Raw genomic sequence first — 16,361 nt, forward strand, 5'->3', positions numbered from 1 at the left:
CATGAGTGAGAGTGTTTATCCTAGATCTTTTCACATCATTAGTGCCTTCATGTGTTACTTCAAGTGTATCCCACATTTCTTTAGCACTTTTACAATTTGAAATTCTAAAATATTCATCAATTCCTAAAGCAGAAGTAATTATATTTTTGGCTTTCAAATTGTATTGAACTTTTCTTCTATTAATGGAGTTTCCTTCGGGAAATAAAAAATTTGATGAGGCCATTTCAATTCTTGAAGCTTTTAAGCCTTCTACAAGAAACCTGCTCTTGATACCACTTGTTAGATCGAGCGCTTACCACTAGGCCAAAAGCTATAGCTGATAGTCAGGGCGCAACTTTTTTTACTTAAGAGCGCAACAGCCCAAGCGCCATGATTCGATAGTGACTTGGCCCACCTAGCCTCCGCCACGGGACAATTGATGCAACCCGCAACAATGTCTTTGATGTATCACTTCCGACAAATTTTTTAATATAACCGTTTCAACTACTCAAATAAAGATATACTTAAACATACTTATGGTAAAAGGGTGTTAAATGAAAAATAATAGATATATCATAAATAGTAAAATAAAATAAGAGTCATCAAAAGAAAAAGAAAAATTTACAATACCAAAATTAAATTAAATAATAGTATGATATAGGGACAACAAACATATTTAAACCATAATAATAGTTTATATGAGTTTTAAGTTGTTATATGCATTTAATTCCCTACTCAATAATTAAGGAGGGAAAAAGTTAATCAACTTTATGATCTTTGTTGATAGAAATAGTTAAAGGTTTGGATTAAAAAAATAATATAAAATACTTAAGTTTGACATTAATTAAATGTCAAATAGAAGACTATTTTTGCATGCTTAATATAACTTTGTAAAGTTTCTAAATGAAGCATTCATTTTACAAATAAAAATATAATTATTTTCCAACTTATCTATATCCATTCAATTGTTAAATATTTGTATCCTACTTCTTTCAGATGTTATTTTTTTAAAAAAGAAAATTATGTTGAAACAATTTAAGTTGAGTAATTTATGTAATAATTTTTTTATCCACAATAGACTTATAACGATGAGGAAAATAATTTGTTGAGAAATAAAGACAGTTTGGTTCAAGCATATAAGAAAATCGTTACAGCCTTTAATCGTTGTTGATGAATCTTGTTAAGAGAAGTCAAAGGAAAGAACCACATTATCATAGAATGACTAAAATAACAACACAACAAGTAATGTTAAGGAGTAACAAACCTATATTCAAGGATGTATATGTATTAGTTAAATGTATGAGAATACAACTTGCAACTCTCTTTTTTAAGAAACAAAATAGTTAAGCGATGTCAAATTAAAATGACAGTAACATTGCGAGACAAAATGGTGGTTTATGTGACAATATATAATGCTTAATTCTAATTGATATTCTTGTACCCATCATCACACACAAATGTCCTTTAAACCTTTCTTGGGTTATAGTAACATCATGAAGATAGTCATTATCTTTTGCATCACCTTTACATGTGGTTTTCTTGGAAATGTTATTTCAAATGCCAATCCTCTCCCGTATGAAGCTATATTCAATTTTGGTGATTCTATAAGTGACACCGGAAATGCTGCTGCTTGCTACCCATCTATGGATGACAACAGTCCTTATGGCTCAACATATTTCAAACATCCGTCCGGACGTGTGTCAAATGGACGATTGATCATAGACTTTATAGGTACATGCCATTAGTTGTTTACATAGCTTAATCGAATTTCCTTGATAGGAAGGGAACATGAATAGTGTACTGGTGGTTGAAAAAAATACTAACCTATGGTTGTTTCAATTGCAGCTGAGGCATATGGCTTGCCAATGTTGCCAGCATATCTCAATCTCAGCAAAGGCCAAGACATTCGGCAAGGAGTAAATTTTGCATTTGCTGGTGCAACTGCACTTGATATGGACTATTTCATACAAAAAAGACTCATTCCACCATCGACGAATATCTCGTTGAGTGTTCAACTTGATTGGTTTAAGAAGCTAAAACCTTCCCTTTGCAAAAATAAACAAGGTTTTACCAAAATTCCTTTGGTAATGTTTTTTCTATATACATGATTGTTTTCCAAATATGGCTTACAAATGTTATTCCGTTTTATGACAGAGTGTGATAACTACTTCAAAAATTCATTGTTTCTCGTGGGAGAAATAGGTGGAAATGATATCAATGCACTTATCTCATCAAACAAAAATATTACAGAACTTCGTGAAATAGTTCCACTAATTGTTGAAGCAATAATCAATGTCACCACTGTATGTCATATCAAATTTAAGCATTGAAATATGGACTTTATATTTTGATTAGAAATATGATTTGGTAGCTCTAGATCGGTTATAAATTCAATTTTGTTTCTATTTATTTATCAGGAATTAATTAAAGAAGGAGCAGTGGAGATAGTGGTGCCAGGGAACTTCCCAATTGGGTGTAATACTGTTGTCTTAACAGTAGTGAATAGTGGTAACAAAGATGACTATGATCAATTTGGGTGCTTAGCGGCTTATAATGTTTTCATTAAATACTATAATTGGAGACTCAATCAAGCACTAGACACACTAAGACAAAACAACAACCATGTTAACATAATATATTTTGATTATTATGGTGATGCCAAACGTTTATTTGAAGCACCACAACAATATGGTACCTTGTGTTTTTAATTTCTTATATTGGATAAGCAATTTTATTATGACTTGTTTTTTTCTTATGCTTTACTTATGTACATTAATGATGCAGGGTTTTCTTTTGGTAAGATTGACACTTTTAAAGCATGTTGTGGTAAAGGTGAACCATACAATGTTGATGTACATATATTTTGCGGAAGCCTTGCTTCAACGGTTTGCTCTGACCCTTCAAAACATATAAATTGGGATGGAGCACACTTAACTGAAGCAGCTTATAGGCTAATAGCAAAGGGAATAGTGGAAGGTCCTTTTGCATCTCCTTCTCTTAAATCTCCTGCTTTCAAGATAGCTTAAAATTGACATAAGAATTAAGGGAGGCTTTACTTATTTTGATCAATTCAAAATTAGGATTTATGTTTCTTTTACAAGTTTTTGTACATAAAAACCCATATCAAACCATATAACTTGAATGGGGATCTTGTGTTGTCCTTGCTATACTAGTTGTACTCCTAATTCTTTATGGAAAGGTTGTTCCTAATTAATATTTTTTTCTTAACTTTCATCTCCCTCCATGAAATCAATTCTATTTTTATAAAAAGTATAAAAATTTGAACCATGATACCATATATTATTATCTTTAACCATGGTGATTAATGTTAATTTTTAAATATTTTTAATTACAAATTAACCAATCCATCAAGTTTCAAGAATATGCAAAAAAAAATGTTGCCGATCTCAACTAATTTTATTTTATTTAATGATATCATCTCAAAATATCAACTCATTCAATTGCAACTGTATTTCTAAAGAATCATTTTGTTCTTGATATCAAGTTCCACTAAATGGTAGTTTACAAAAATTGTTATTTTATAAATGGGATGAGTTAAACTAAATGATGTTGACAATTTTCCTAGTTAGCATGTTTTGAAATAAATTACAAAAGTGGGACAGTCAACACTGGACCTTGCATTTTTCATGACACATAGATCTTTTTTGTGTTTTATTTTGGCTAATGAATTATTAATGTTGAAGGACATCCTCATAGAAAACAAAGGTCCCATTTGGTAAACTAAAAACCCAAATGGAACTTGCCTTTTCCACACTCCATGTAAGCATTAATGTGTTGAAATTGCAAATGTCATACACATTTTCTTTTAAATTTAATTTTTAATTTTTTTATCCCTGATGAGACGTCAATGATTATCACGTAACAAAAACTTAAGCGCCATTTGCATTTTCAACTTGTAATTATTTTTTTAAATTTTTAACAATTTGACACCAATGGCATGTCTCTAACTACCACCTGTATTTTCTATTATGATGTATCAATGTTGAAAATCTCTCATGGGAATTGTGTGACACCCTCTACCCCAACATACATATACAGTAATTATAAAAAAAATAGAATTTTTCATCAATAAAAATCAAATTTCCAACCACGTAAGGGTAAAGAGTTCACATTCATAAACTTAATCCAAATAACATGCCAGTAAAATTACAAAGAAAGAAAACTGAATTTTCCAAAATAATTTAATAAGAACATTTTAAACTAATCCTATCTATGTCCCGATGTCACATGTCCTATGAGAGCAAAACCCAACATAGGAGCCTAAGCTTCATCACCAACATCCTCAGCCTCACGCTGATGATCACCTGTATATCAAACAAGAGAAACAACACAAAAGAAGGGAGTGAGAAACATCTCACTCTGGCTCACGGTGTAGGAACGCACACCGGATAGCCAAACACAAATAATACAGTTACCTCATAGATCAATCAACAACAATAGTTTATTCAATCATCCAAGTCATACAAATAGTAATTTATCATCATTTAATAATAAGGATGCACATGCATGGACACGAACTTCACATTATCATGCATGTGGCGCCAGTAAAACATCACATGGCATATTGCCGCTAGCAATACACGAAGAGTAGTCTAGGAGTACATGCTGGGTCACACCCTCTGCGCACTCTCACTAGAAGGATATACTACCAGCGTCTCGTCAAGATAGCTAAGTTGCGCAAGATACATCCCATGCACACGATGGGCGAGACTGGACTTCCAAACCGAGCTATCCCCAAGGACTAATCCCCAAAGCTTTTACACTAGGAGGCCTTCTCCGGCGGTGTATTCCATATCGTACCCTTAAAACACTTATGCAAATGATGCATGTCAATCAAGACTTTATGCATTCTCATATCACATTATCATTTTCCATGGTCATATCACATCATCGCATTTCGTCATCATATTTTATTATCACATTTCATATCCCATGTCTCAATCACATTTCACTTTACATCATCATATTCACAAAGCCTCCACAGAGAACTTTAATTTATATCAAAACTCGTTTATTTATAAAATTAAATACATATTTTTACATCTCATTAAACAAGGAATATAATAGAAAAATCAGAAATCAAAACAGAAAATATTTTATATTTTGCCTATTTCTCATAGGGTTTCCCGCAAGAACCCATAGAGCACTCTAGATCATATTAAAACATATTTATTTTCAAAATTAACCACATACTCATGCATCACATCCAATAAGGAACACAACAAAGTAATCAGAAGGCAAAATAGAAAACATTCATATTTTGCCCGTTTTCTCATAGGGTTTCCCATAGGAACCCATAGAGATCTCAAGTGATACAATTAATTGCATATAAGAAAAATAATAAGCAAAACAGATACAATTGGGAGAAACCCCTCATACATGAGCATACATAAAAATACAGCAAACACAGGATTGGGGGCCAATCCCACTACCCAGCATACAATCCCACACCCAGAGCGAGGTTTCTCACTCCCCCCTTACTTGGATGAGTAGAAGACAAAGGTGTGATCTAAGGTCGTTCCTGAGTACTCTTCCTTAGAGCTCTTTGTTTCTCCTTTTTTTTCCTAACCCTTCAGAATGCAAATGAGGTAGATAGGGTTAACGCTACCTGACTCCTTAAAATTAATCCATTGGGCTGGGTCAACCCAACCCATTTTCCTTCTCTTCTCACCCACTTCTCTTTTTCCTGAAAATAATTAAATAAAATAAATACATGTATATTATAAAATATTTTTTCTCTATAATAATAATATATTTCTGACCCAAAATATAATAATATAATTTCAATAACAAAATATCATATAAAATCAACCTTCTCTTAAAACATATAAATATTTATTTAAATATGCTAATAAAAAATACTTATTTAATACGTACAAAATAATTGTCCAAAACAATAATTATTTAAAACGTAGAAAATAATATTCTTCTATAATTATTAAAATAATTATGACCAAATACCATATAATAATAATAATTATTATTATAATAATAATAATAACTTTATTGAAAACTGGGGTGTTACCAATTGCTTCAGAGAAAAAAAATAAAGTTTATTCACCTATAAATATTACAAGAAATCGTTTGTGCATTTCACATCTCTCGCAACTCAAGCTAATACTTTGTTTCTTTTATTATGTTACACATGAATTTTCTACTTGTCGTATTATATTATGATATACAAATTACAATAATCAACAAAATTACACTTAAATAGGATGCTCCATGATTATTATAAGTAGAGGAATGCATTACATTGGAGGACTTGAAGAAATAAAAAACAAAGTCCATCTTTACATTGGATCTATAACTATCCAAGTTACAGAAGAAATCCATTATTGACACCCTGTATATAGATAGTACGATTGTACTTGTTAGTTAAGGTGATATTAAACTTATACACGACAATAGTGCGACATAAATATTATTTTGTATTTCGTTAATTTTATATTATATGATTATACCTTTGAATTAAATCATTAATTCTCTTTGTCTAGGACAATTTGTAGAGGAAATTATAGAATGCCTATGTTGATTGATGTCTTCAACTAATTTTAAAAACAAAATCATTACAAGATATTGAGTAAGCCATGATAAAATGTTAGCAGTGTTATCATATTGAAAGAATTATCACTGCAATTGCTTTTAATATTATTTTTTTTTATTTCAATGTATTTTTCTTTTTAGATGGCAATGCATTAAAACTTTATTATCTTCCAATTATGTGTAATTGAAATTTTATTAACTTATGCACATGAAAAATAAAACATTATAATGATCTAATATTTTTCAAACTAATATAAACAATTTATACTAAAATAACGAAATACAAGTAAAATAGAAAATAAATGTTTTTATTCAACAAAGTTAATCCAATTCAACTAGAAATGTCGATTCACCTTCGTAATGTAGTTAGTAGACTGGAACGGGGCGTTCCCAGATTGGAATGGGTCGTTCCAAACTACTAAAATAAGGGTGATTTAGTATCCCAGAACGGGTCGTTCCCAAACTGGAACGAGTCGTTCCAAACTACTAAATAGGCCTGTGAATCTTGGACTGGAACAGGCTGTTCTAGACGTGCCAGAACGAGTTGTTTCGATTTTAGAACGGGCCGTTCTGCATGTGAATTTTACACATGATGAAGGAGCCCAGAATGGGCCTTTATGATTTTGAAACGGGCCGTTCTGGCCACTTCAGATTTCTATAAATAGAGGTTGGGCAGTGGAGGAGAAGGAGATATTTTTAGAGAGAAATTTTAGAAAGAAGGACAATGGACTAGGAAGCTTGCATTGGGTTGATTGAAGTCCCGGGTTGAGCTTTGGAAAGGAAATTCCACTTCTTCTCAGTTCTTGGCTATTCGAAGCCAATCTTCAGGTAAGGGAAGCTAGATTGTATGTTGTTTGGTTGTATGTGAGTTTAGGAACTCATATGGAGTTGTATAATTACATTGAGATGTATGATTAGTAGAAAGTGAAATGAAGAGATGTATGTTGAGTATAATGTTGTAAACTAAATGAGTAGTTGTTCCAAATAGAAAATGCGTCGAATACATGGTATGTTGCTAAAGTTGCTATATTTATGTGTGGATTATTTATATGTTGTAGAATATGATGAAATGATAATGTTGTGAGTTGTGAGAAGCATGATGTGAAATGTTTAGACGTGTTGAGATTTATACAAAATTTATTAGTAGACCATGTTGTTAAGTTGTTAGAGAAGAGTTGTATGTTGCTATAAAGTTGTATGTTGTGCCATGTGTTGAAAAGATATTATTTTATGATGATTGAGTTGTAAATTATGAGTTGAGCTAATAAGTTGTTGAGTTGATTGTGTTGTTTAAAGTTGAAATGAGATGTTGTGTTGTTAATATGTGTTGTTAAACAATGTTGATGAGTGGCTGTGCTGATAAACTATGTTGTTCAAGTTGAATGTTGATTGAGATGATGAGTTGAAAAGTTGTATGTTGTTTAAGTTGTTAAGCTGATTAAGCTGTGATGATTAGTTGTTGATCACTAGGACTAAGGGAGATGTTTTCGAAGTTGTTCATCCCATTGTGTGGATTGAGATAGTTGTGGTGCTTTAAGAGTCCAATTTGTTGAAAAACCCTCATTGGAAAGTTGTCCCTTGGAGTCGACGTTGTGTTGTTCTCCTCTAGTTGTAAGATTGAAAAGTTGGGGACATATGGTGAAGATATATGTCCTATGTTGAGTTACATAATACTAAGGAGATAAGTTGAAAGTTCTTTTAAAGTTGAATCCCTTAGTATTGTGTGGGCGACATGGAAGTAGTCGATCCATGTCATGGTTGAATGACCAATTTGAGTAAAGTATCTAGTTAGATATGTAGTCTTTGACTAGGTACTGGAGGGTGCGTGGTACTTGGAGGATAGTAGGTGGGCTAACTCTATATGTGGATTGGTGATGTTAGCCAAGGTCGTGGTAGGCTCATACCCAAACCCTTTTGTCCTGACAGTAGTACTGGACCTCCGAGTCTAAATGGCACACTTGAGCAATCACCTGTTGTTGTCTATACCTGATTTTCTTCAGAGTTCCTAATGATGTTCTATACTTGACCTAGTTGAGGTAGATCAAATGCTGGATTTGGTAGGGTTTATGCCACCTAGACTGCTCAACCTCAGTTGTTGGAGATCTCTGAGTTGAAATTCCTGACGACGCATAAGTTGTTGATGAGTTGATTTGTTGTTGATAAGAGTTGTATCTATGTTGTTATGTTGTTAAGCTGTGATTGTGTTGTATGTTGATCCTGTTGAGGATGATGATAGTACTGTTATGTTGTAAGTTGCTTAATTGTATACAAGTTGATGATGATGCTAGTGTCGCTAGATTACCTGTGATGTAAGTTGTTTTAAACATGTGTTGTTGAGAGGTGTGTAACACATGATTTGGTTGTTGTTATGATGAATATGATAACTATTCCAATGGTTGTACAGTAGTTGCGTTGAGGTGTTGATACAACATTGATATGTGGAATCAAGTTGAAATGATGTTAAGATGTATAATATATGTTTTGTTTATCTTTTGTGTCGGATGTGAAGATGATTATATAGTTATGTTTCATATTTGATATTTATGAGTTGTTTATTGTCTCTAGCTTACCCTTGCGTGTTTCCATGTGGTTTGGACTGTGATGATCATACGTTGGTATGAGAGCTGGGAAGGGATAGGCTGGGAGATAGTTACTAGAGGCCACAGGAGGTGCCTGAAGATGGATATTTTTTTTTTGGTAGGCTACCTTATATTAGCATATTTTGTTGTATATAACTAGTTGCTGTTGGTTGCTTGATTAACAACTTGTGTTGTAAATATTTTTTTATACTATTCTAGTATATATTTTCCAGTAGTGTGTTGTGTTGTTTCGTAGTGTGACGACCACGACGGGTCGTTACACTTTTATGGTATCAGAGTAGTTCGAGTCTAGTGGACACTCTGTGGGGGTGGTTCCTTTAGGCTTTCATTGTGTTGAACTTTATGTTGTGTTGAATGTTGTGTTGATTTGTGTTGAGTAGTTGAGATGTATTATGTTGAATGAGTTGTTCATTTTGTAGAAGATGCTTAGAGCAAATGAGCAGATAGCCCATGCCATGGAGATGATGGCTATGGCTATGCAACAGCAGAATGCCTACTTTGCTAGGATGGATGCTGAGAGAGCTGCAGCTAGTGTAGCAAGACTAGTTGGGTCACAGGAGAGTCAGGACTTGGATGAGTTCAGGAAGTGTAGTCCTCGTTAGTTTAGAGGTGATGCAGATCCAAAGGTTGTTGACCACTGGATTTGCGAGTTGGGGAAGATATTCTCAATTCTAGGTTGTTCAGGGGAGCGGAAGCTCGCCTATGTAGTGTATATGTTAACAAGAGAGGTAGAGCATTGGTGGAGAGGTACTAGTCAGATGCTGATTGACCATGGAGTGGTTGTGGAATGGGTGTGTTTCAAGAGAGCCTTCCTCGAGAAGTACTTCCCAGAGTGTGTCAGGCATGCTCGGGAGGCATAGTTTATGAGATTACAGTAGGGTGGAATGTTGGTGACCGAGTACGCCATGAGGTTCGAGCACTTGGCACGCTTCTACACCCAAACCACCTCTGAGGCTTGGAAGTGTAGGAAGTTTACTGAAGGCTTGAAGTATGATTTGAGGAGAGTGGTGGTGCCTATGGCCATCACGGAGTTTCCAGCCTTAGTAGAGAAGGCGAAGGTTGTAGAGCGGTTAGAGAGCATCGGCAAGCCGACGAAGATTATTGGTGGGCCAGCTGGGTCCAAGAGTGGTGGTGGTTCTTAGAGGAAGCCTTACGATAGGCCCCAATCACAGTGAGGGGGTCCTGTCACAATGAAACCTATTGACACAGCTAGGAGTGGGGGTTAGAGTAGAGCTGCTACTCTCAGATGTTATAGATGTGGTGGACCTCACTTCATTCGTGATTGCCCTCATACCGAGAGCAAGTGCTTTAGGTGTGGCCAGATGGGTCACATGTCGAATAGTTGTCTTGCAGGTGCTAGACAGACCAGGAGTGCCCCGAGGGGTGATAGATCTATTGCAGCTGGGAGGGTGTTTACCTTGACCGGAGCCGAAGCTTCCACTTCATCTGATCTAGTGAAAGGGAAGGGTAAAGCTACTGGTAAGGATGTGATGATGTTATTTGACTCAGGGCCTCCCATTCATTTATTTTATATACATGTGCTGAAAAGTTGGGTTGCCTATATGTAATTTAGGGTTGAGATTGCTTGTGTCTGCGCACGCTTTTGTTTCTATTGTTGCCTCTAAGATATGTGTTGGTTGTCCCTTGGAGATGTGTGATAGGAAGTATAAGGTGAACTTGATCTATTTGCCTTTAGTGGATATTGACATAATCTTAGGTATGGATTGGTTATTTGCTAATCACATTCTTATAGATTGTGCCAATAGGGAGTTGGTTTTTCCCTTAGGGGGAGGATGAATTATTGATTTCAGCCAGCCAAGCTGAAGTGATGTTGAGAGATGGAACAAAGTTTTGTATTCTGCTTGTTGTTGTGAGTGTGGAAACTGAGAAGGTGATCAATGGGTAGGAGTTGTGAGGGAATTCCCAAAGGTGTTTTTGGTTGAGGTGTCTGGGTTACCTCCTACTAGGGAGATTGAGATTAACATTGATCTGGTCCCTGGTGTATGGCCATTGTTGGTTGCTCCTTTTAGGATGGCCCCAACAGAGTTAGTTGAATTGAAATGTTAGGTGGAAAAGTTGAAGATAAAGATTGACTACTTCTCCTATGTTGGTGTTGCCTAATCCCAGTGAGTCATTTGAAGTGTGTTATGATGTTTCTCACCAAGGGTTGGGGTGTATGTTGATGTAGAATAAGAGAGCAGTTACATATGCTTTAAGGCAATTGAAGAATCATGAGAGGAATTACCCTACTCATGACTTAGAGTTGGCAATAGTTGTTTTTTCCTTAAAGGTATGGATGCACTATTTTCATAGTGCAGGATTTAATGTCATTGGTGATTACAAGAGTCTGAAGTACTTGCTTGATTAGAAGGAGTTGAACATGAGATAAAGACAGTGGATGGAATATTTTAAAAGACTATGAATTTCAGTTTATGTATCACCCTAGGAAGGCCAATGTAGTGGAAGACGCTTTGAGTAGGAAGTCCATCCACATGTCTAGTTTGATGGTGAAGGAGTTGGAGCTGGTTGAGAAATTCAGAGATTTGAATCTGTATATGGAGTTGACTCTAGACCACATTAGCTATGGCATGACTACCATTGCTAGTGAGTTCTTGTAGCAAGTTGGTATGAAGTAGATGAAAGATTCGAAAGTTATGAAGGTTCTTAATTTGTTGGATATAGAGAAAGTAGTTGGCTTTGAGATGGGTGAAGATGGGATTTGAGGCTTAAGGGCAGAATTTGCCTACCTCACGATTCTGAGTGACAGAGACACTGTTGAATATATTACGACCTGTCTGACTTGTTAGAGGGCTAAGGTTGGGCACTAAAATTCTGGTGGTTTGTTGTAGATGATGGAGATTCTGTAGTGGAAGTGGATAATATCACTATGGATTTTATTGATGAGTTGCCTAAGTCGACTAGGAATAGTGATGCTATTTGAGTTGTGGTTGAAAGATTGACCAAGTGTGCACTTTTCTTGCCTGTCAATATCAAGTGGTCCTTGGAGAAGTTGACATAGTTGTATGTGAAGAAAATAGTACAGTTGCACGGGGTGCCTTCTAGTATTATTTCAGATAGGGATCCAAGGTTCACTTCTAGATTTTGGCAGAGTTTACACCAAGCCTTAGGCAGGTTGAGGTTGAGTTTTGCTTATCATCCACAGACGGATGGTCAATCAGAGAGGACAATTCAGTCCTTGGAGATTTTGCTGAGAGCTTGTATGCTAGACCACTTGGAGAGTTGGGAGGAAGTCTTATTACTGGTAGAGTTCATGTATAACAATAGCTTTCATGCTAGTATCGGGATGGTACCGTCTGAAGCCCTATATGGTAAGAGGTGTAGGACTCATTTGTGTTGGTACCAAGAGAGTGAATCAGTGGTTATGGGACTGGAGTTAGTCCTACAGACTACTAAGAAAGTAAAGTTGATTCTAAAGAGTATGAAGACTGCCCAGAGTAGACAGAAGTCATACGCTGATAAAAGGCAAAAGGCTTTGGAGTTTGCTGAGGGGGTACATGTGTTTCACGTTTCACAGTTGAGGAAGTATTTCCATGACCCGAGTCATTTAGTTTAGATGGGTGAGATTCAGGTCAAAAAGAACCTGACTTATGAGAAGAGACCGGTAGCTGTGATTGATTACAAGTTGAAGGAGTTGAAGGGCAAGTCAACTAGATTGGTAAAGGTTCTTTCTGATGCAGCTACTGGTAAGGCTACTTGGGAAAATTGAACAGCAGTGTAGAGAGAAGTATCCTTCTTTATTTCCAAGTAAGTCTATTTTCGGGGACAAAAATTCCTATTTGTTGGGGGGTATTGTAACGTAGTTAGTGGACTGGAACGGGGCGTTCCCAAACTGGAACGGGCCATTCCAAACTACTAAAATAAGGGTGATTTAGTAGCCTAGAATGGGTCATTCCTAAACTGGAACAGGCCGTTCCAAACTACTAAATAGGCCTGTGAGTATAGTGTTGTAATCTAAATGATGAGCAGAAAGTGAAATGAAGAGATGCATGTTGAGTATAGTGTTGTAATCTAAATGAGTAGTTGTGCCAAATAGAAAATGCGTTGAATACATGGTATGTTGCTAAAGTTGCTATATTTATGTGTGGATTATTTATATGTTGTAGAATATGATGAAATGATAATGTTGTGAGTTTTGAGAAGCATGATGTGAAATGTGTAGACGTGTTGAGATTTATACAAAATTTATTAGTAGACCATGTTGTTAAATTGTTAGAGAAGAGTTATATGTTGCTATAAAGTTGTATGTTGTTCCATGTGTTGAAAAGATATTATTTTATGATGATTGAGTTGTAAATTATGAGTTGAGCTAATAATTTGTTGAGTTGAATGTGTTGTTTAAAGTTGAAATGAGATGTTGTGTTGTTAAAATGTGTTGTTAAAGAATGTTTATGAGTTGTTGTGTTGATAAACTATGTTGTTCAAGTTGAATGTTGATTGAGATGATGAGTTGAAAAGTTGTATGTTGTTTAAGTTGTTAAGTTGATTAAGCTGTGATGATTAGTTGTTGATCACTAGGACTAGGGGAGATGTTTTCAAAGTTGCTCATCCCATTGTGTGGATTGAGATAGTTGTGGTGCTCTGAGAGCCCAATTTGTTGAAAAACCCTCCTTGGGAAGTTGTCCCTTGGAGTGGACGTTGTGTTGTTCTCCTCTAGGACATAGATGATCCCGTGTGTGGCAAGGTCGAGGCACACGTGTACAAAGCGACCACGGTATAGGGGCCAGGCCGAGCTATACTGGTTACAAGCGGCCAGATGTTTATTATTGTAAAGTTGTTATGGTGTCTATTGTTGTAAAGTTGAAAAGTTGGGGACATATGGGGAAGATATATGTCCTATGTTGAGATACATAGTACTAAGGAGATAAGTTGAAAGTTGTTTTAAAGTTGAATCCCTTAGTACTGTGTGGGCGACATGGAAGTAGTCGATCCATGTCATGGTTGAATGACCAATTTGAGTAAGGTATCTAGTTAGAGATGTAGTCTTTGACTAGGTACTAGAGGGTGCATGGTACTTGGAGGACAGTGGGTGGGCTAACTCCATATATGGATTGTTGATGCTAGCCAAAGCCGTGGTAGGCTCATACCCAAACCCATCTGTCCTGATAGTAGTACTAGACCTCCGAGTGTAAGTGGCACACCTGAGCAATTGCCTATTGTTGTCTATACCTAGTTTTCTTTGAAGTTCCTAACGGTGTTCTATACCTGACCTGGTTGACATAGGTCAAACGCTGGATTCGGTAGGGTTTATGCCACCTAGACTGCTCAACCTCAGTTGTTAGAGATCCGAGTTGAAATGCGTGACGACGCATAAGTTGTTGATGAGTTGATTTTTAAATGATAAGAGTTGTATCTATGTGTTATGTTGTTAAGCTGTGATTGTGTTGTATGTTGATCCTGTTGAGGATGACGATAGTGTTGTTATGTTGTAAGTTTCTTAATTGTATACAAGTTGATGATGATGCTAGTGTCGCAAGATTACCTGTGTTGTAAGTTGTTTTAAATATGTGTTGTTGAGAGGTGTGTAACACATGTGTTGGTTGTTGTTATGATGAATATGATAACTATTCCAATGGTTGTACAGTAGTTGCGTTGAGGTGTTGATACATCGTTGATACGTGGAATCAAGTTGAAATGATGTTAAGATGTATAATATATGTGTTGTTTATCTTTTGTGTCGGATGTGAAGATGATTATATAGTTGTGTTTCATATTTCATATTTATCAGTTGTTTATTGTCTCTAGCTTACCCTTGCGTGTTTCCATGTAGTTTGGATTGCGATGATCATACGTTAGTATGAGAACGGGCCGTTCCGCTTTGGAAACGGGCCTTTCTAGATGTGGTTTTAAAGACCAAAGTATTGACTCAGAACGGGTCGTTCTGGTTTTGGAATGGGCCATTCTGGGAGAGGCTTTTGTACATGTTCTATTTGCCCAGTGTTAGAAAAGAATGGCACAATCCAAGAGGGGGGGTGAATTGGATTCAATGACCCTTTAAAAATTTATCAGAGTATTTTGGATCTTAATTTCAATCAAAACTTTTCTATGCCAGAATTTCCAAATGAAGCTCTCTTAAAGACTTGTTATGAACGTATGAATGCAATATGCTTTCTTGATTACAAAATTGTGAGGTTCAAATATAATGTTCTAATTCAGATTTAAACCAACAATTTTCACATACACATATTAATCAAGAATTATCTTCTTTAATGTTCAATCAAGCAATTACTCAAAGTAAAAGATAAGGTAGAAGAAGATTGCACAAGTCTTTTATACTGGTTCAGCCACTCCACATGTGACCTACATCCAGTCCTTAATCAACACCTGATTAAGATTTGCTCCACTATCTTTAAGCAAGAAGGTTTACAAGCACACACACATGCATATACTTCAACACTAAAAGATAACCACTTTCTTGACCCCAAGAAAGCACCCCTTGTAGAACCCATGTAACATCCTAAATTTTATAACTATTTATCTATGTGTTTCTACAAATTATTATATATATTAAATACTATGTAAGTTAATGTGAATGAAATTTATGTAGCATTATTTAACCAGATTTTCTAAATTCACTAACATTATTTTATTATATAAATTGACTGTTTCTCGATCAGCGTTGGGAGCACGTTGTAAAATATGAGAAACTCAATTTAAGAAAATTTAAGTAATCTATAACTTAAACAATAATTTATTGAGTGTAGATTAAGAATAAATACAGTTAAGAGAGAAAATCTCTAAATTAAAATTTATAGAAATTCTCTAAGGAATTAACAAGAAAAAGTTATTCTGCTAAAACCTTAAGCTAGAAAATTATGGAAAAATGTTCAAAAGGATATAAAAATGTTATCATCAATATAGTATGCTTGGAATAATTAATAAAAATGTATAGTTAGGAGAAATTAAAATACAAGTCTCAACCAATCAAATTTTGACACATAAGCAAATTGATATTTATTTAATATTAATTAACATAATTAAGAGATGATCAAGAGACAAAAGTTTGTATTTTTAGTGGTCAAGATTCTAATAATAATATTAAATTTTAAGTAATTTGTAAGATATTTTAATAATTCTACAATATTCTAGAAAGTTCTACAAAACTCTCCAAACTAGATATTTAATTACCAAATAATTAAATGGGTTGGAAGCTTAACTATTAAGATATTGAAATAATTCAAGAAAGTTCTATAAAAT

The 16,361-nt window shown here is 35.0% G+C and overlaps 1 protein-coding gene and 1 pseudogene across 1 annotated transcript; both read left to right on the forward strand.

Moving 5' to 3' along the window:
* The first annotated feature begins 1,740 nt into the window (after positions 1-1,740).
* On the forward strand, positions 1,741-4,201 carry LOC145956368 (GDSL esterase/lipase At1g28600-like; annotated as a pseudogene).
* An 8,249-nt stretch (positions 4,202-12,450) lies between these two features.
* LOC145956369 (uncharacterized) lies at positions 12,451-12,873 on the forward strand. Its single transcript, XM_083071954.1, has 2 exons — positions 12,451-12,657; positions 12,721-12,873. The coding sequence occupies exons 1-2, from the start codon at positions 12,451-12,453 to the stop codon at positions 12,871-12,873; spliced, it is 360 nt and encodes a 119-aa protein (XP_082928080.1).
* The last annotated feature ends 3,488 nt before the right edge of the window (positions 12,874-16,361 follow it).

The sequence above is a fragment of the Cajanus cajan genome, chromosome 3 (assembly GCF_000230855.2).
Source record: "Cajanus cajan strain Asha chromosome 3, NIPB_CcT2T_4, whole genome shotgun sequence".
Taxonomy (NCBI): Eukaryota; Viridiplantae; Streptophyta; class Magnoliopsida; order Fabales; family Fabaceae; genus Cajanus; species Cajanus cajan.

Excerpts from the sequence above, each read along its gene's own strand:
- LOC145956369 (XM_083071954.1), top strand. The coding sequence starts at position 12,451 with ATGGTACCGTCTGAAGCCCTATATGGTAAGAGGTGTAGGACTCATTTG. Across the intron at positions 12,658-12,720 it reads CTTTGGAGTTTGCTGAGGGG|ATGGGTGAGATTCAGGTCAA; the intron begins GTACATGTGTTT and ends CATTTAGTTTAG.